The sequence below is a fragment of the Pristiophorus japonicus genome, chromosome 26 (assembly GCF_044704955.1).
Source record: "Pristiophorus japonicus isolate sPriJap1 chromosome 26, sPriJap1.hap1, whole genome shotgun sequence".
NCBI lineage: Eukaryota > Metazoa > Chordata > Chondrichthyes > Pristiophoridae > Pristiophorus > Pristiophorus japonicus.
The window spans coordinates 12,448,368-12,469,711 of NC_092002.1; the positions used below are offsets into that span (position 1 = coordinate 12,448,368).

At 48.8% G+C, this 21,344-nt stretch overlaps 1 protein-coding gene across 5 annotated transcripts; it reads right to left on the reverse strand.

Annotated features, from left to right (window-relative positions):
• Positions 1 to 942: 942 nt before the first annotated feature.
• b9d2 (B9 domain containing 2) lies at positions 943 to 21,221 on the reverse strand. Of its 5 annotated transcripts, none has more exons than XM_070867830.1 (4): positions 21,164 to 21,221; positions 8,084 to 8,175; positions 5,634 to 5,759; positions 943 to 2,065 (listed from the first exon to the last, which is right to left on the reverse strand). In XM_070867830.1, the coding sequence occupies exons 2-4, from the start codon at positions 8,169 to 8,171 to the stop codon at positions 1,752 to 1,754; spliced, it is 528 nt and encodes a 175-aa protein (XP_070723931.1). In that variant the 5' UTR covers positions 8,172 to 8,175; positions 21,164 to 21,221; the 3' UTR covers positions 943 to 1,751. The 5 variants fall into 5 exon arrangements, with proteins under 5 accessions (XP_070723931.1, XP_070723926.1, XP_070723929.1 ...); XM_070867825.1 differs by lacking the exon at positions 21,164 to 21,221 and adding an exon at positions 9,781 to 9,900; XM_070867828.1 differs by lacking the exon at positions 21,164 to 21,221 and adding an exon at positions 9,649 to 9,773.
• Between the last annotated feature and the right edge of the window lie 123 nt (positions 21,222 to 21,344).

Genomic DNA, 21,344 nt, shown 5'->3' on the forward strand with positions numbered 1-21,344 from the left:
CTCACTGGAGTATAGTTCCACACACACTGACTCTCACTGGAGTATAGTTCCACACACACTGACTCTCACTGGGGTACGAGTCCCACACACACTGACTCTCACTGGGGTACGGGTCCCACACACACTGACTCTCACTGGAGTATAGTTCCACACACACTGACTCTCACTGGGGTACAGTTCCACACACACTGACTCTCACTGGAGTATAGTTCCACACACACTGACTCTCACTGGGGTACGAGTCCCACACACACTGACTCTCACTGGGGTACGAGTCCCACACACACTGACTCTCACTGGGGTACGAGTCCCACACACACTGACTCTCACTGGGGTACGAGTCCCACACACACTGACTCTCACTGGGGTACAGTTCCACACACACTGACTCACTGGGGTAGTTCCACTCTCACTGGGGTACGGGTCCCACACACACTGACTCTCACTGGGGTAGTTCCACACACACTGACTCTCACTGGGGTACGGGTCCCACACACACTGACTCTCATTGGGGTACGGGTCCCACACACACTGACTCTCACTGGGGTACGGGTCCCACACACACTGACTCTCACTGGGGTACGGGTCCCACACACACTGACTCTCACTGGGGTACGGGTCCCACACACACTGACTCTCACTGGGGTACGGGTCCCACACACACTGACTCTCACTGGGGTAGAATTCCATGGGCACTGATTCGAGCAAAAGCATCGCTCAGACAGATTCACGGCATTTAGATGACACTATCGCTGCACATATATTAAAAGTGCTAAGCGCACCAATGCAATGTTACCGTGGAAACCATCAGGACGGGTTAACAACCAGCGGCCCAGCCCACGTGGCTGGGTAACGCATGCGGGTGATCGCACCGAATTGTTGCCGGCCATGATGAGAACAGACGCCATACAGCCCTGGTAGACGGGCAGATTAACCACGAATAAATGTGGGGAAAAAAATATATAAGGCCTCCCAAATAGACTGAGTAGAATAGACAATGAGAGGAAAAACAAGACTATATATATATGTATATATATATATATATATATATATATGTATATATATATGTATAGGAATCTAGTTTTATAACGTTACCAGAACCAGAATATATACCGACAGGTTGAACCTCTCTAGTCCGGGACTCTCTGGTGCGGAAACATCCGTGGTTCGTCATTAGTTTGCCGAACTGCCACTTTCCTGGGCCTGGGTTTGGGGCTCACTGTTAAGCGCTCCTGCGCCACTCAGTATCTCACTCTGCTTCCTCACTGTGGAATCGTGGGACTTGACAGTGCAATGAAGAGGCGTCAGACCCGAGACAGACAGAGAAATGACCAATCAGCAACATTCCCCGCCTCTCCTCCCTCATTCCAGCACTGACCACCCCCCCACCCCCCGTGGTTTGGAAAATTCTCTTTGTTTCGGCACCGGTCAGGTCCCGAGGGTGCCGGACCAGAGAAGTGCAAGCTGTACTTGATGCAGAATTTCATTGTTGAATATACTGGCCTGTGTTTTCATGCTCAAACCATACATGTAATGTAATGAACATGAGCAGACATAACTAGAGGCCCGGTCGGGATCAGTTTGCTCCAGGCCCAACACGCCCTTAATCCGGCCCTGCTGGCAAGGACTGGAATCTGCGGCAAGCAGACAAGCGCTCGGATAAAAAGAAACGACCACCTCGGATGAAACCGGATGCGAGCAGGAGAAAGTGCGGAGGGCCGCTCCGCCTGCGACGAGGCCTCGCCGGCGTTTCAGTACTCGACCCCGTAGCGGTCGAAGTTGCGGAGGATGATGCTGAGCTGCAGGTGCACCTTGCCCATGGCCACGGTGTGGAGCCGGTAGCGGTCGGCCCCGGTGTAGATCAGGTCGCTGTGCTTGAGCTGGGGCCCGCCGCCCACAAACGCGTGGCACAGCTGCTCCTGCCAGGTGCCCAGGGGCCGCCAGGTGACGCAGTGCAGCTCGTGGGAGCCCGGGCTGCTGGGCACGTGGCAGAAGCCGTAGCCATACAGCTCGTTCCTGCCGAAGGAGTCCTGGTGCCAGACCTGCAGGAAGAGCTTGGGCCAGCCTGCAGCAGAAAGAAAGACTTGCATTTATATAGCGCCTTTCAAGACCTCCGGACGTCTCAAAGCGCTTTACAGGCAATGAAGTACATCTGGACATGTACAAAAGGCGATCAAATTGCATGGCTTTCACGGAATGCCACACTGAACACAGACATTTCATCTATCAGCTTTCAACACGAGGCGATATCCATAAATGTACAAAAGCGGCCTCACTGTTGTAATGTGGGAAACTCGGCAGCCAATGTGCGCACAGCAAGCTCCCACAAACAACAATGCGATAATGACCAGATCATTTCTTTTTGTTATGTTGATTTGAGGGATACATATTGGCCCCAGGACACCGGGGATAACTCCCCTGCTCTTCTTCGAAATAGTACATAGCATAAGAACATAAGAATTAGGACCAGGAGTAGGCCATCTAGCCCCTCGAGCCTGCTCCACCATTCAACAAGATCATGGCTGATCTGGCCGTGGACTCAGCTCCACTTACCCGCCCGCTCCCCATAACCCTTAATTCCCTTATTGGTTAAAAATCTATCTATCTGTGATTTGAATAAATTCAATGAGCTAGCCTCAACTGCTTCCTTGGGCAGAGAATTCCACAGATTCACAACCCTCTGGGAGAAGAAATTCCTTCTCAACTCAGTTTTAAATTGGCTCCCCCGTATTTTGAGGCTATGCCCCCTAGTTCTAGTCTCCCCGACCAGTGGAAATAACCTCTCTGCCTCTATCTTGTCTATCCCTTTCATTATTTTAAATGTTTCTATAAGATCACCCCTCATCCTTCTGAGCTCCGAGTAAAGACCCAGTCTACTCAATCTATCATCATAAGGTAACCCCCTCATCTCTGGAATCAGCCTAGTGAATCGTCTCTGTATCCCCTCCAAAGCTAGTATATCCTTCCTTAAGTAAGGTGACCAAAACTGCACGCAGTACTCCAGGTGCGGCCTCACCAATACCCTGTACAGTTGCAGCAGGACCTCCCTGCTTTTGTACTCCATCCCTCTCGCAATGAAGGCCAACATTCCATTCGCCTTCCTGATTACCTGCTGTACCTGCAAACTAACTTTTTGGGATTCATGCACAAGGACCCCCAGGTCCCTCTGCACCGCAGCATGTTGTAATTTCTCCCCATTCAAATAATATTCCCTTTTACTGTTTTTTTCCCCCAAGATGGATGATCTCACATTTTCTGACATTGTATTCCATCTGCCAAACCTTAGCCCATTCGCTTAATCTATCTAAATCTCTTTGCAGCCTCTCTGTGTCCTCTACACAACCCGCTTTCCCACTAATCTTTGTGTCATCTGCAAATTTTGTTACACTACACTCTGTCCCCTCTTCCAGGTCATCTATGTATATTGTAAACAGTTGTGGTCCCAGCACCAATCCCTGTGGCACACCACTAACCACTGATTTCCAACCTGAAAAGGACCCATTTATCCCGACTCTCTGCTTTCTGTTAGCCAGCCAATTCTCGATCCATGCTAATACATTTCCTCTGACTCCGCGTACCTTTATCTTCTGCAGTAACCTTTTGTGTGGCACCTTATCGAATGCCTTTTGGAAATCTAAATACACCACATCCATCGGTACACCTCTATCCACCATGCTCGTTATATCCTCAAAGAATTCCAGTAAATTAGTTAAACATGATTTCCCCTTCATGAATCCATGTTGCGTCTGCTTGACTGCACTATTCCTATCTAGATGTCCCGCTATTTCTTCCTTAATAATAGCTTCAAGCATTTTCCCCACTACAGATGTTAAACTAACTGGCCTATAAGTTACCTGCCTTTTGTCTGCCCCCCTTTTTAAACAGAGGCGTTACATTAGCTGCTTTCCAATCTGATGGTACCTCCCCAGAGTCCAAAGAATTTTGGTAGATTATAACGAATGCATCTGCTATAACTTCCGCCATCTCTTTTAATACCCTGGGATGCATTTCATCAGGACCAGGGAACTTGTCTACCTTGAGTCCCATTAGCCTGTCCAGCACTACCCTCCTAGTGATAGTGATTATCTCAAGGTCCTCCCTTCCCACATTCCCGTGACCAGCAATTTTTGGCATGGTTTTTGTGTCTTCCACTGTGAAGACCGAAGCAAAATAATTGTTTAAGGCCTCAGCCATTTCCACATTTCCCATTATTAAATCCCCCTTCTCATCTTCTAAGGGACCAACATTTACTTTAGTCACTCTCTTCCGTTTTATATATCTGTAAAAGCTTGGGTTCCTGTCTCCTTTCCCTGTACTAGCAATACTGAACAGGGGGCGGGGGGGCTAAATCTTGAAGCAGTCCGTTGAAATCAATGCACTTTGCAACTTAAACATTGTGAATTAATTTCAATCACCTTCTTGGTTTATTTGACACAGAACCAGCTCATTTATCACTGCAGTAATTGTGCCTTGATTTGCCTTTTTTACCTTCAGTCCTGTGGATCAGACCTCACACACATATCGAATACAATACAACCAACCCTTAAGGGTTACGGTAGCACAGCGGTTATGTTACTGGACTCCAATTGCTCCTTCAATTTTGAACTCTTGCTCAGTCCCGATTTTAATCGCTCCGCCATTGGTGGCCGTGCCTTCAGTTGCCTGGGCCCCAAGCTCTGGAATTCCCTCCCTAAACCTCGCCGCCTCTCTACCTCTCTCTCCTCCTTCAAGACACTCCTTAAAACCGACCTCTTTGACCAAGCCCTAATTTCTCCTTATATGGCTCGGTGTCAAATTTTGTCTGATAACACTCCTGTGAAGCACCTCAGAATGTTTTACTACGTTAAAGGCGCTATATAAATGCAAGTTGTTATATTTCCGTACACCGTCCATCATCATCATCATCATCATAGGCAGTCCCTCAGAATCGAGGACTTGCTTCCACTCCCAAAGTGAGTTCTTTGATGGCTGAACAGTCCGATACGAGAGCCACAGACCCTGTTATAGGTGGGACAGACATTCGTCGAGGGAAGGGGTGGGGAGGGCTGGTTTACCGCGCGCTCCTTCCGCTGCCTGCGCCTGGCCTCTTCATGCTCCTTGCGTCGAGCCTCAAAGAGCTCAACGCCCTCCCGGATGGACTTTCTCCACCTCGGGCGGTCTGCGGCCAGGATCTCCCAGGTGTCAGTGGTAATGTCGCACTTTACCAGGGAGGCTTTGAGGGTGTCCTTATAACGTTTCCGCTGCCCACCTTTGGCTCGTTTACCATGAAGGAGCTCCGCATAAAGCGTTTGCTTAGGGAGTCTCGTATCTGGCATGCGTACTATGTGGCCTGCCCAGCGAAGCTGATCGAGTGTGGTCAGTGCTTCAATGCTGGGGATGTTAGCCTGGTCGAGGACACTGATGTTGGTGCGCCTGTCCTCCCAGGAGATTTGCAGGATCTTGCGGTCCATCACACATATGCCAATGCCGGAATTCACCAGTCTTTACAGAAGACGTACTGAAATACTTTGCGTCTTTGATAAATGACAGTAACAAATTGAAGGGGCCTATCATGCCTGCTATCCCTAGAGAGAAACTTAGACCAACAGGAGAGCGCGTGCAGCTGGATAAAAGGTGGCGCGCGCCGTAGTTACCTTGGAGACCTTTGGTTGCATAGTGCACATCAATAGGATGTGACCAGTAAGTCATCTCCTTGACTGTCGGGTTGTCCACTTGCGTTTGTCCTTCCTTCAAGCCGGACAGCAGCTTCCAAGCACATCCTGCGGACATGGGACGGGGAGGAGAAAGGAGATTGTTGCAAAAAAAAACAATTAGATTGTTGCTGTCAGCACAGGAATTGCTAGATGAAAAACGACCGTTCAAATTATCGCGCATGCGCGGTTTCTCCCGTGTGTAAGCCGGTGAGCGGACTGCGCGGGACCTCCTGACTGCTGCTCAGCCGCAGAGCTTAGCAGCACGGTTGGTCCCATTGAAGCACCGTCATTTACAGCTCAGAAGGAGGCCATTCGGCCCGTCGTGTCCGCACCGGCGGACAAAGAGCTATCCAGCCTAATCCCACTTTCCAGCTCTCGGTCCGTAGCCCTGCAGGTTACGGCACTTCAAGTGCACATCCAAATTCTTTTTAAATGCGATGAGGGTTTCTGCCTCTACCACCCTTTCAGGCAGCGAGTTCCAGACCCCCACCACCCTCTGGGTGAAAAAAGTTCTCCTCAAATCCCCTCTAAACCTCCACCAGTTACTTTAAATCTATGCCCCCTGGTTGCTGACCCCTCTGCAGAGAGAAACAGGTCCTTCCTATCCACTCTATCTCAGTCCCTCATAATTTTATACACCTCAATTAAATCTTCCCTCAGTCTCCTCTGTTCCAAAGAAAAACAACCCCAGCCTATCCAGTCTTTCCTCATAGCTAAAATTCTCCAGTCCTGGCAACATCCTCGTAAATCTCCTCTGCACCCTCCCCAGTGCAATCACATCTTTCCTGTAATGTGACCAGACCTGCATGCAGTACTCCAGCTGTGGCCTAACAAGTGTTTTATATAGTTCAAGCATAACCTCCCTGCTCTTGTATTCTATTCAATGCCCCGGCTAATAAAGGCAAGTATCCCGTATGCCTTCTTAACCACCTTTTCTACCTGGCCTGCTACCTTCAGGTGTCACAGAAACACAAAAATTTATTTTCTTCATTAAAGTGTGACAACTGAAAGTATGGATGTAATTTTCTTCCAATCCTGTTTGTTGAAAGGCTGAGCAGGGCTGTGTAATGTATTTGCTTCATGGGTTCTTTGATTAAGAATTCATAGCAACACATTACTATTAAGAACTAGTTGGTTTATTAGCAAAGGTTTAACTACACATGACCAGTTCAGCCACCAAGCTCACAACCACCTGCCTCATTGTGGATCCCCCGAACCCAACTGGCCGGGGTTTTATTGAGTCTTGTGAACATCACGTGACTGGCTAAGCCACTCACAACTCAACAGCTCTACAACTATTTTATGTCATACAATTAACCAAGAGCCCCCCTTGTTAATGGGGCACAACAACTCGAAAACTGAATAAATCAAATTAAAATTTGGTTGCCGGGGTTGATGATGCACTCCGGTGCAACAGCTCTACAACTATTTTAAATATCATCATTATAGGCGGTCCTTCTAAAGAGGATGTCTTGCTTCCACACCAAAAGGGTTGAGTTCACTGATGTTTTAATGGAGCACCCGATATTCCAGTCCTGAACTCCAGGGGTGGAAGATGCCTGTGCGTGCACATCAGCCACCACACGCCTTTATCCAGTGGCAAGGGTAAACCAGGACTGGAGACCTGCTCTGCTTATACTATGCTGTTCACAGACTGTGCTGTTCACAGACTGCGCCCTCTATTTTAAATATACCTTTAAGCCCCCTTTTGTAATGGCACAAAAAATCCACCAATTAACTAATGAACATTAAAGGGAACCGTGACAAATCAAATCAAATTAAAATTTTGTTCCCTGTTGAAATGATGCACTCCAGTCCCTCCGGCGCCCACCTCTCGCGGAAGGCCGCGAGCATACCGGTGGACACCGCGTGCTCCATCTCCAGGGACACCCTGGCAACAGCTCTACAACTCTTTTAGGGAAGCAAAAAATAAACATTAAATCGTGCCCCCCGATCTGGGGGACACTCCAAACACTTTTCACGTGCCCTTTTTTTGTTTTTTTTTGGTGATTTTTATGGGTTTTTTGGGGTTTTTTTGGGCAGTAAAATCACAGATATATATATATATATACACACACAAGTGCCTCCTATAAAAGGGGAGGGGGACACTAAAACCCAGCAATTAAAACAAATTGAACTTTAAAACATATAAAATCAAATTAAAATTTGGTTGCCGGGGGTGATGATGCACTCCAGTCCCTCCAGCGCCCACCACTCACGGAAGGCCGCAAGTGTACCGGTGGACACCGCGTGCTCCATCTCCAAGGACACCCTGGCAACAGCTCTACAAACCTGTGAGGATACTCAAAGGTGCATACGTCACAGGCTGCAGCTAAAACGTAGCAACCCATGCCCCACTCCTCCCCCACAACCCCAAGTGAAAGCCTCACCTGTTTGCAGTCCCCACTTACAGAACAGGCTGTGCTGTGGGAAGCCACTCGCTCCAACAATCTGTCCGATGATGTGTAGCTCCGCCATCCTCCTGCACGGAAATAACAGTGGTCATTTAGCGCAGCTCGCCCTCAACTAGGCGCGACACCGCGCAGAGCGATCCCATTGCCCCGGCACCGCCTATTAATGCCATTCTGCTGGCTGAACAAGCTGTGATGGACTTCACGTGGAGCACCCAACAAACCAGTAACGCACAACTACAGATAAAACCAGAAAAAAAGTCAACAGAATACCACCTGTTAGCTTCCAAACTTTAAAAGAGAGCAGCGGGGGGGGGGTAAGGTCAGATAGCCACAACACTGTCCTTTCATAAGAACATAAGAAATAGGAGCAGGAGTCGGCCATTTGGCCCCTCGAGCCTGCTCCGCCATTCAATAAGATCATGGCTGATCTGATCACGGACTCAGCTCCACTTCCCTGTCCGCTCCCCATAACCCTCGACTCCCTTATTGCCCAAAAATCTGTCTATCTCCCCCTTAAATATATTCAATGACCCAGCCTCCACAGCTCCCTGGGGCAGAGAATTCCATAGATTTACAACCCTCAGAGAAGAAATTTCTCCTCATCTCAGTTTTAAATGGACGGCCCCTTATTCTGAGACTATGTCCCCTAGTTTTAGTTTCCCCTATGAGTGGAAATATCCTCTCTGCATCCAGCACCACCCAATAGATTCCGGAGACAGCAGACTGCAGGAACTCTCCTCTCTCCATCAGCTGCATCAATCCTGCAAATGCTAAGAGATTGCTTTCCCCGGGCAGGAGGGTCTAGCACCAGGGAGTCACAGTCTCAGGATAAGAGGTCGGCCATTTAGGACTGAGATGAGGATGAATTTCTCCACTCAAGAGGCTTGTGAAACTTTTGAATTCTCTACCACCCAAAGGACAGTGGATGCTGAATCGTTGAGTATATTCAAGGCTGTGATCAATAGGTTTTTGGACATGAGGGGAATCAAGGGATTTGGGGATCGGGTGGGAAAGTGGACTTCAGTTTGAAGATCAGCCGCGATCGTGTTAAATGGCGGAGCAGGCTCGAGGGGCCGTTTGGCCGACTCCTGCTCCTAATTCTTATGTTCTATCAAAATGGCTTCAACTCACTCCACAGCACAAACTGGCCTGTGTTTCAGAAAAAAGACTTGGAGACTTGCATTTATATAGCGCCTTTCACGACCACCAGACATCCCATGGCACTATTTTAAAGAAGAGCAGGGGGGTTATCCCCCGTGTCCTGGGGCCAATATTTATCCCTCAGTCAACATAACAAAAAACAGATAATCTGGGTCATTATCACATTGCTGTGTGTGGGATCTTGCTGTGCACAAATTGGCTGCTGCGTTTCCCACATTACAACAGTGACTACACTCCAAAAGTACTTCATTGGCTATAAAGCGCTTTAGGACGTCCGGTGGTGGTGAAAGGCGCTATATAAATGCAAGTCTTTCTTTATTCCGAAATCCTGGAGCAGACCCCACACCCCAAAAGAGCGAGTGATTGACAGACCGACCGACCAATCAGAGCGCGCTCCTGAGCGGCCGCCGGCGGGCTCCGCCAATCAGCGACGGTAAGGGAGGCGGGTCTCCGCTGGCGCCGATTGCCCCGGGCGACGCCTCCCGCGGCCCAGTGGGGGATCTGTTTCTTACTGGGGCCGGGGGCTGGGGTCGCCTCTCTCCGCCTCCGCCTCGCTCTCCTCCTCCTCCTCCTTCCCTCACTCCGGCCCGCCGCCCGTCCTCCAGCCTCCGATAACCTGGGCAACCCAGCAACGCGCTCCTTCATTGGCTGGCGGGCGCTGGGGCCAATGGGAAGCAGGGTCAAGGGTCAGGGGGTCAGTCTCTCAAACCCAGCGGCTGATTGAGTCACCCCTTCCCCCTCACCTCCCTAAACCCGAGCTTCCCCTCCCCTCGTTCATCCAGCCACACTTTAGGAAAGATGTCCCACTCCAGGGACATAAATCCAGGCTGACACTCCCAGCGCAGTGCTGAGGGAGCGCCGCACTGCCGGAGGTGCCGTCTTTCGGGTGAGACGTTAAACCGGGGCCCCGTCTGTTCTCTCAGGTGGATGTAAAAGATCCCACGGCCACTATATTGAAGAAGAGCAGGGGAGTTATCCCCGGTGTCCTGGGGCCAATATTTATCCCTCAATCAACATCACTAAAAACAGATAATCTGGTCATTATCACATTGCTGTGTGTGGGAGCTTGCTGTGCGCAAATTGGCTGCTGCTTTTCCCACATTACAACAGTGACTGCACTCCAAAAGTACTTCATTAGCTGTGAAGTGCTTTGTGGTCCGGTGATTGTGATAGGCGCTATTTAAATGCAAGTTTTTTCCCTTTTTTTTTAAGCCCCTTAGAAAGTGCAGAGGCGATTAACAACAATTAGAACTTGCACTTATATAGTGCCTTTAAAGTAGTAAAACGTCCCAAGGTGCTTCACAGGAGTGTTATGTGACAAAAACCTAAGGAGAAATTAGGGCACGTGAGCAAAAGCTTGTTCAAAGAGGTAGGTTTTAAGGAGCGTCTTAAACAAGGAAAGAGAGGTTTAGGGAGGGAATTCCACAGCTTCTGGCCTAGGCAACAGGAGGCACGGCCACCAATGATTGAGCGATTATAATCAGGGATTCTCAGGGCGCCAGATTTGGAGGAGTGCAGATATCTAGGAGGTGGGGAATTTGTGGGGCTGGAGCAGGTTACAAAGATAGGGAGGGCCATGGAGGGATTTGTAAACAAGGATGAAAATTTTGAAATCGAGGCGTTGCTTAACCGGGAGCCAATGTAGGTCAGCGAGCACAGGGGGTGATGGGTGAGCGGGACTTAGTGCGAGTTAGGACACGGGGCAGCCGAGTTTTGGATGACAAGTTAATGTAGGATAGAACGTGGAAGGCCAGCCAGGAGTACCAGGGATGAGGGAATTCAGTTATGTGAAAGAAAGACCTGGTATTTATATACCGGGCCTCCCAAAGTGCTTTACAGCCAATGAAGTACTATTTTGAAATGTGGTCACTGTTTACATTGAATGGCACAGAATATACGGCACAGAAACAGGCCATTCGGCTCCACTCGAGCCTCCTTCCCCATCTAACTATCTGCATAACCCTCTATTCCCTTCTCCCTTATATGCTTATCTAACTGCCCCGTAAATGCATCGATACTATTCGCTTCAACCACTCCCTGTGGCAGCGAGTTCCACATTCTCACCACTCTCTGGGTAAAGAGGTTTCTGCTGAATTCCCCATTGGATTTCTTGGTGACTTATCTTGCGATGTTGTAATATAGGAAACACAACAGCAGTAATAACCAGATAATCTGTTGATTGAGGGATAAATATTGGCCAGGACATCGGGGAGAACTCCCCTGCTCTTCTTCGAAATAATGGTCGTGGGATCTTTCACATCCGCCTGAGAGAGCAGGCTGGAGCTGCGGATGTTGTCCTTAGAGCTGAAAGAGTTAAGTTGAGATTTCATAGTGGTCTTCAAAATTATGAAGGGTTTTGATAACGTTACATTGAATGTACAGGACAGGAACAGGCCATTTGGCCCAGCAGGTCTGTGCTGGTGTTTATACTCCACATGTCCCTCCTTACTTTAGCTCACCCTCCTTACTTTAGCTCACCCTATCATCATATTCTTCTATTCCTTTCATCCTCATGTTTTTATCCAGCTTCTTCTTAAATGCATCTGTGCCATTCACTTCTTTGTGGTAGTAAGTTCCACATTCTCATCACTCTGGGCAAAGAGGTTTGTCCTGATTTTCCTATTAGATTTACTAGTGCCTCTACTCATTGGAATTCAGGTGATCTTATCGAAACGTGTAAGATTATGAGGAGGCTTGACAAGGTGGATGCAGAGAGGATGTTTCCACTGATGGGGGAGACTAGAACTAGAGGGCATGATCTTAGAATAAGGGGCCGCCCATTTAAAACAGAGATGAGGAGAAATTTCTTCTCTCAGAGGGTTGTAAATCTGTGGAATTCTCTGCCCCAGAGAGCTGTGGAAGCTGGGACATTGAATAAATTTAAGACAGAAATAGAGAGTTTCTTAAATGATAAGGAGATAAGGGGTTATGGGGAGCGGGCGGGGAAGTGGACCTGAGTCCATGATCGGATCAGCCATGATCGTATTAAATGGCGGAGCAGGCTCGAGGGGGCGTATGGCCGACTCCTGCTCCTATTTCTTATGTTCTTATGTTATATTTATGGGCCACTAGTTTTGGCCTCCCCCCACAAGGGGAAGCATCTTCCCTACGTCTACCCCATCCAACCCCTTCATAGTTTTAAGGACGCGACTGCTGCCAACGACCGAGGAAGCAGCGTAGGGGCATTCTGCGCATGCGCGCTTCCGGTTTGTTAAGGGAACGGGCGCATTAAAAAAAAGAATTAAAAATCCGGGAAAGGTGCGGTCTCGTTAGAAAAAGCCAGAAAGGGAGAGTGCTCGTTGGAGCTGCCGCTTCTGGTCGTTGGCAGCAGTCACTCTGTAGTTTTAAAGACCTCTATTAGGTCACCCCATAACCCTTATCTAGAGAAAACTGCCTGTTCAGTCTTTCCTGATAAGTATATCCTCTCAGTTCTGGTATCATCCACGTGAATCCTTCTTGCGCTTTCTCTTGTGCCTCTATTTCCTTTCTATAATATGGAGAAGCATCCGGGAGGGCACCGAACACCTCGCGTCTCTTCTCCGGGAGCAAGCAGAAGCCAAGTACAAACAGCGGAAGGAGCGCCCGACAAACCAAGCACCCCACCCACCCGTCCCTCCAACCACCGCCTGCCCCCACCTGTGACAGAGACTGTAGGTCCCACATTGGGCTCATCAGTCACCTGAGAACCCACATCAGTGTGGAAGCAAGTCACCCTCGACTCCGAGGCACTGCTTAAAGAAGAATATGGAACCAGAGCCGTGCACAGTAAGTAGTAAGGAACTGTTTCCAGTGGCAGGAGGGGCGGTAATTAATTGGTCAGAGAACCAGAGGGGAGAGGAGGAGAATTTTTTTTACGTAGTGTGTTTTTTTCAAAAATCTACTTTATTCATATAAAATGTTCACAATACACTGGAAAATAGTTCAGTACATTGCGGTCAGCAATTCCATACAATCCGTTCGGATGCTGACAGCAGTTCCATACAATGCACTAGCGTGCATTTCATTTCAAGGTACAGTTCAGTACAATCTGTAAATCACGTTACATGTAGTACTGTGCAAATAAGGGTATTACATGGAGCAGATGAGAACAGGTTTACATTACATTCCAGGATACATTTCAATACCGATCACCAATCACGTTACATGTAGCACTATGCCGATGAAAGCAGTACACAGAACGGATGAGAATACATTTACATTTCTTTACAAGGTACTAAACAGTGCAGAGACTTTCATTATACACGGCACAACACAGGTGTTTTTCAGTACATGGTGCTCTATGTATACAATTACGTAGTGAGTTGTTACGGCAATTGGATACATCCCTAAAAAGGAAAAGTTTGCAGTCCTGTGGGGAAAGAGTGGGAGCGTGGGGCTGATTGGATCGTTCTTTCAATGAACCGGCACAGGCACGATGGGCTGAATGGCGGCCTCCTGTGCAGCACAATTGTATTTTAATGCTTTTTCAGTCTCTAATAAGGAGGTCTGTGGTTGCAGAGGTGAAATGGCAGTGGATTATTTTGCACGGGCTGTGTGTCCAAATTCAGAAGACAAGCATAATATTAACGAAACCAAAAGGAGTCGAGATCAGTAAAAGGATCATTTCTATCAACTTCAGGATGCCCCAAAGCACCTCACAGCCAATGAAGTACCTTTAAAGTCTAGTCTTTCAGGTGAGACGTTAAACCCTCTCAGGTGGACGTAAAAGTTCCCATAGCATTATTTCGAAGAGGAGCAGGGGAGTTATCCCCGGTGTCCTGGGGCCAATATTTATCCCTCAATCAACATCACTAAAACAGATTATCTGGTCATTGTCACATTGCTGTTTGTGGGATCTTGCTGTGCACACATTCACTGCCACATCATACAGTAATTACACTTCAAAAGTACTTCGTTGGCTGTAAGGCGCTTTGAGACGTTCGGAGGTTGGGATAGGTGCTATATAAATTCAGATCTTTCTTATTCCTTAGGGCAGAGAAGGTTGAGAGGAGATTTGATCGAGGTGTTCAAAATCATGAGGGGTCTGGACAGAGTAGATCGAGAGAAACTGTTCCCATTGGCGGAAGAGTCGAGAACCGGAGGACACGGATTTAAGGCGATTGGCAGAAGAACCAAAGGCGACATGAGGGAAAACGTGTTTACGCAGCGAGTGGTTAGGATCTGGAATGCGCTGCCTGAGAGGGTGGTAGAGTCAGACTCAATCGCGGCTTTCAAAAGGGAATTGGATAAGTACCTGAAGGGAAAAAAATTGCAGGGCTACGGGGAAAGGGCGGGGGGGAGTGGGACTGGCTGAGGGGCTCCTGCAGAGAGCCGGCATGGGCTCGACGGACCGAATGGCCTCCTGTGCTGCAACCATTCTATGATTCTAAGGGTCACCGACCTGAAACCTTAACGCTGTTTCTCGCCTCACAGACGCTGCCTGACCTGCCGAGCTTTTCAAGCATTTTTGTTTTATTTCAGATTAACTAGTCATTCGTTTTGCTGCAGTTTGTGGGATCGTGCTATGTCTGTCTATGTAACAGTGACTGGATTTCAAAGTAATTCCTTCTGTGTGAAGCTCTGTGAGATGTTTCTGACATGTGACAAGCAATGTTACCCCTAATCTTTTTTGAGTGCATGGCCCATTCAATATTTATGCGCAAAATTTCATACTGGGACCAGCGGACACTCCGCGCAGATGGGGAACGTTGATGACACGGTGTCTGTGCACATACACATCTGACCATTTACCCCATCTTGTACAAACTCCCTGAATGTCCAGGAGAGGGCGACAGACTCCCATTAACCAGCTTGTGCCTGGGAGCTGATCTCACTCAGAAACACACTCAACTCACGCACTCACACATTCATTCTCACACTCACACACACTCGCTCACATACATGCTCACTCACTCACACACACATACTCTCACATACACACTCTCACTCACACTCACACTCACTTACACACACGCTCACACTCTTGCTCACCCAGACACACACTCATTCTCACACACACACACACACTCACTCACACACTCATTCACTCACGCTTTCACTCACTCGCTCACACTCACACACACTCGCTCACTCACGCAGTCACTTACACACACACAGTCACACACACACTCACTCACTCACTCACTCACTCTCACAATCACTCACACACTCACTCATACACTCACTCTCACACCCACTCTCACACCCACTCACACACACACATTCTCACACACGCACGCACACTCACTCACACTCACACATACACTCGCTCACTCACTCACACACACAGTCACTTACACACACACTCGCTCACTGACTCACAGTCATTTACACACACTCAGTCACAAACTCATACACACACTCGCTCATTCACAGACTCACTCACTCACTCACTCACTCACTCACACATACACACACACTCACTCACTCACACACATGCTCGCTCACTCACTCACAGTCACTTACACACACTCACTCACTCATTCACTCACACACTCACTCACACACATTCACTCACTCACACACACTCACTCACACGCACACACATTCACTCACTCATTCACTCACTCACTCACTCACACTCACTCACTCACACACTCACTCATTCACACTCGCTCACTCGCTCACACACTCGCTCACACACACACACACTCACTCACTCACATGCTCGCTCACTCACTCACAGTCACTTACACACACTCACTCACTCATTCACTCACACACTCACTCGCTCACTCACACACACATTCACTCACTCATTCACTCACTAACACACACACTCACTCACACACACACACATTCACTCACTCATTCACTCACACTCACACACACACACACACTCACACACACTCACTCACTCAAACTCACTCACTCACACACACACTCGCTCACTCTCACACACACTCACTCACACTCACACACACACTCACACACACACACACACTCACTCACTCACTCACTCAAACTCACTCACTCTCACACACACTCGCTCACACACTCGCTCACTCTCACACACACTCACTCACACACACTCACTCACTCACTCACTCAAACTCACTCACTCACACACACACTCGCTCACACACTCGCTCACTCTCACTCACTCACTCACTCACTCACTCACTCACTCACACACCTCACTCACTCACACACAAACACACTCGCTCACTCACTCACACACACACGCACGCACACTCACTCACTCACACACTTACTCACTCTCACACTCACACACACACACTCACTCACTCACTCACACACACATTCACTCACTCATTCACTCACACACACACACACACCTCACTCACTCACTCACACACACACACACTTGCTCACTCACTCACACACTTGCTCATTCACACACACTTACTCACTCTCACACACACACACTCACTCACACACACACACACACACACTCACTCACACACACACACATTCGCTCACTCACTCACACACTTACTCACTCTCACACTCACTCACACACACTCACACTCACTCATTCACTCACTCACACACACTCGCTCACTCACACACTCACTCTCACACTCACTCACACACACTCACTCATTCACTCACTCACACACACACTCGCTCACTCACACACTTACTCTCACACTCACTCACACACACACTCACTCACTCACTCACTCAGCAGTCTCATTGCCCTGAGTAAGTTTAGGGACATTGATTTTTGGTTGTGTGACGCCTCAGTTAGTGGCCAGACGGAGCGTTAATGGGAGTGTAAGAGTTTACTGACCAGGCGTGCAACTTTTAGCGCCCCGACTGAAAATTCAGCAGCGGCTCACTGGTGGCACAAACCATTAGCGCCCGGCTGCTGACGATCGCAGCGATCCTGACGTCAGTCCTGGTGCAATGCCCACGCTTGCACACCGGTCGGGAAATTTGGTGTGACCGCCTCACTGAAGGCCCGCCAGTAACAACGCCTGGATAAACAGTGGGTCCAGGTTTGCAGAGTCGTTAGCTGGCGGCTAATTAAAGGGATGAGGAAGCCCTTCCCTCGGAGGTCACAGTCAGTGCAACGTTTACACACAGCATGGTGCGCGAGCTCCCAGTTTGCAGCGGCAGACAGACACAACAGTGCGGCTTGAAAACAAGTGAGTTTGAAAACTTTAACAGGTGCGTTACTATGCTGCGCCTTTAAGACTCAGCTTTTCCCGGGATCTGACTCAGAGTTCCGAGCACGTGCAATGGACCCGCAAAATATGCTGTCCAAACGTTTGTTATCGCCCTCCCCCCAAGCTCTGGTGTGCAACGGCTGATTTATCGCCCCTGTCAGCTCTTGGACCGATTCTGACCAATTTCTGGGCGGGAGGTGCAAACTTTTGCAAGGCGCTAAAAGTACCGCCCCGCCTGGATTAATGCCGCAACGGAAGCGCGGCCCAATTTCCACCCCTCGGTGTTCTACAGAGTCTTACAGTACGTGCTTGTTTTTGTCTTTGTGACATCTTCCCTTCCACCTCCCCGTACACTTGGCCACCAGCCGCGCTGAGGCTCGTTCGTGCTTTAAGCAAGAGATGGCTTTAGTCAGCTCATGCATAGAATGACATTCATTAATAGAACATCACACTCAATGAAGTATTGATGAAAGAACAGGGACATTTGGGCCTGTTTAGTGACTGGGCTGTATGCCAACTGCACCACATTAAACTGCGTGCTCTCTCCATAGGTTTACATAGAAACATAGAAAATAGGTGCAGGAGCAGGCCATTCGGCCCATCGAGCCTGCACCGCCATTCAATATGATCCTGGCTGATCATTTTTGCAACTTCAGTACCCCATTCCTGCTTTCTCTCCATTCCCCTTGATCCCTTTAGCCGTAAGCGTCACATCTAACTCCCTTTTGAATATAGCTAATGAACTGAAGAACAGTCACTGCTAATGTAGATGAAGCTCCAGATATGGGCTCACTGTCTGACATTGGCACCTGGTTAAGCAACACCTCGATTTTAAAATTCTCATCCTTGTTTTCAAATCACTCCACGGCGTCGCCCCCTCCCTATCTTTGTAATCACCTCCAGCCCCATATCCCCCCCCTACCCGAGATCGCTGCCCTCCTCTAATTCTGGCCTCTTGAGCATCCCCGATTTTAATCGCTCCACCATGGGCGGCCGTGCCTTCAGCCTGTGGCTCAGTGGGCAGCACTCTCGCCTCTGAGTCAGAAGGTTGTGGGTTCAAGTCCCACTCCAGGAACTTAAGCACAAAAATCCAGGCTGACACTCCCAGTGCAGTGCTGAGGGAGTGCCGCACTGTCGGAGGTGCCGTCTTTCAGATGAGACGTTGAACCGAGGCCCCGTCTGCTCTCTCAGGTGGACGTAAAAAATCCCAGGGCACTATTTCGAAGAAGAGCAGGGGGAGTTCTCCCCGGTGTCCTGGGGTCAATATTTATCCCTCAACCAACATAACAAAAACAGATTATCTGGGTCATTATCACATTGCTGTGTGTGGGAGCTTGCTGTGCGCAAATTGGCTGCCGTGTTTCCCACATTACAACAGTGACTGCACTCCAAAAGGTATTTCATTGGCTGTAAAGCGCTTTGAGACATCCGGTGGACGTGAAAGGCGCTATATAAATGTAAGTCTTTCGCTCTTTCTTAACTGTCCTGAGCTCTGGAACTCCCTCCTTAAACCTCTCCGCCCCTCCACCTCTCTCTCGCCTCCTTAAACCCTCTTTGACCAAGTACTTGGGAATGCCTCGAGACATTCGCCCCCACCCCCACACAAGAGCATCCCAAATCTGTGACACCACCGTCTGGCTGCCACCAGAATCACCGCCTCGCCAACCACAAACCCTTCCTGGATTGCTTCAGTGCCGCGACTCGGGAACGGCAAATTTTATTTACATGGACAGCAGCAGGCTTCAGAAAGAGAAAAAAGAGTACGACAGAGAGAAAACGCCATTGGGTTTCTTTGAGGCAATTTGATGCACAAGCCGTTTGGAACAGAATGCCTCCTCCATTGAGTGAGCGGATAATTCGAGCCGTGTTCAGTGATCAACCAACAGACACTCTCCGTCTGCGTCAATCCTGTGTTTGTCTCAGATTTCCAGTATCCACACGCATTATGCTTTTGTTAATGAAATGATCTGGAATTATGACTCTGAAATACTGCTTGACAGAACCATACTATATGCCACATTACACAGGGGCCGCATTACCCTAACTACACCTCTGTGCTTGACGATGTGAAAGAAAGACTTGCATTTATATCCATCATCATAGGTAGTCCCTCGGAATCGAGGAAGTCTTGCTTCCACTCCTGAAGTGAGTTCTCTGGTGGCTGAACAGCCCAATACAAGAACCACAGTCCCTGTCACAGGTGGGACAGACAGTGGTTGAGGGAAGGGGAGGGTGGGACTGGTTTGCCGCACGCTCCTTCCGCTGCCTGCGCTTGCTTTCTGCACGCTCTCGGCGACGAGACTCGAGATGCTCCTCAAGATGTGAAAGAAAGACTTGCATTTATATAGCGCCTTTCACAATCACTGGATGTCCCAAAGCACTTTACAGCCAATGAAGCACTTTTGGAGAGTAGTCACTGTTGTAATATGGGAAACGCGGCAACCAATTTGCGCACAGCAAGCTCCCACACACAGCAATGTGATAATGACCCAGATAATCTGTTTTTGTGATGTTGATTGAGGGATAAATATTGGTCCTAGGACACTGGGGATAACTCCCCTGCTCTTCTTCAAAATAGTGGCCGTGCGATATTTAACGTCCACATGAGAGGGCAGACGGGTCTTCAGCTTAACTTCTCATCTCAGAGGTCTCTGTAATGTATTTGCTTCATGGGTTCTTTGCTAAAGAATTCCTAGCAACACATTGCTATTAAGAACGCGTTGGTTTATTCGCAAAGGTTTAACAATCACACTACACATTACCAGTTCATCCACCGGGCTCACAACCACCTGCCTCATTGTGGATCCCCCGAACCCAACTGGCCGGGGTTTTATTGAGTCTTGTGAACATCACGTGATTGGCTAAGCCACTCCCACTCAACAGCTCTACAACTATTTTGTTGCAAACAATCACGTGCCCCCTTGTTTTTTTTGAGGGCACTAAAAACACAAATTATGAAATTACTCAACAGCTCTACAACTATTTTAGTTGCAATCAGTAATCAAGTGCCCCTCATTAAACGGGGTGGGGGGGAGGGGGGGAACATATCAAACACTTTCAAACAAGTGCCCCTTTGTTTTTTTTGAGGGCACTGAAACACAAATTATACAAGTGCCCCCAGCTAAGGAGGGGTGCACTAAAACCGGCAAATTAAACAAATTAAACTTTAAACAATCGTAATCAAAATTAAAATTTGGTTGCCGGGGTGATGATGCACTCCAGTCCCTCCGGTGCCCACCTCTCGCGGAAGGCCGCGAGCGTACCGGTGGACACTGCGTGCTCCATCTCCAGGGACACCCTGGCTCTGATGTAGGCGTGGAAGAGAGGCAGGCAGTCAGGCTGAACGACCGCCCGCTGCCTGGACCGGCTGATGGCCCCCTTGGCTGTGCCCAGGAATAGTCCTACGAGGAGGCCCTCCGACCTGCCCGCTCCCCTCCGCACAGGGTGCCCAAAGATCAGGAGTGTGGGACTGAAATGCAACAAGAATTTGAGGAGCAGCCCCTTCAAATAATGGAATAGGGGCTGCAACCTCGTACATTCAATAAAAACATGGAACACGGACTCCTCCAGACCCACAAAAATTGCAGACGGCCTGGGAGCCCATGAACCAACTTAAAAACCGATTGCACCGAGTGCAACACCCTCCAGGTCAAGTCCCCAATAAATAGGGGGAGGACTCCCGCGTAGAGTGCACTCAACAGCTCTACAAACCTGTGAGCATACTCAAAGGGGCACAAATTACAATTATTCTAACTACCAAAGATATATTTTAATCACTCACGGGCGATGTCATTACCATCCTTCATTTCCTTGCACACTCAGGAAAAGCAGAAGACAATCCAGGCTTTCTTCTGATGGAGCCTCAAAGCCGTCCTGTTCACCCTGGAAAGCCTGTTGCTCCGAGATACAAAGAAGTTCAACCATTAACCCTTAGCTCCCCAAGATGTCCAACACCATACACC

Excerpts from the sequence above, each read along its gene's own strand:
- b9d2 (XM_070867830.1), bottom strand. The coding sequence starts at position 8,171 with ATGGCGGAGCTACACATCATCGGACAGATTGTTGGAGCGAGTGGCTTC. Across the intron at positions 5,760-8,083 it reads TAAGTGGGGACTGCAAACAG|GATGTGCTTGGAAGCTGCTG; the intron begins GTGAGGCTTTCA and ends CCATGTCCGCAG. Across the intron at positions 2,066-5,633 it reads TGCAACCAAAGGTCTCCAAG|GCTGGCCCAAGCTCTTCCTG; the intron begins GTAACTACGGCG and ends TTTCTGCTGCAG.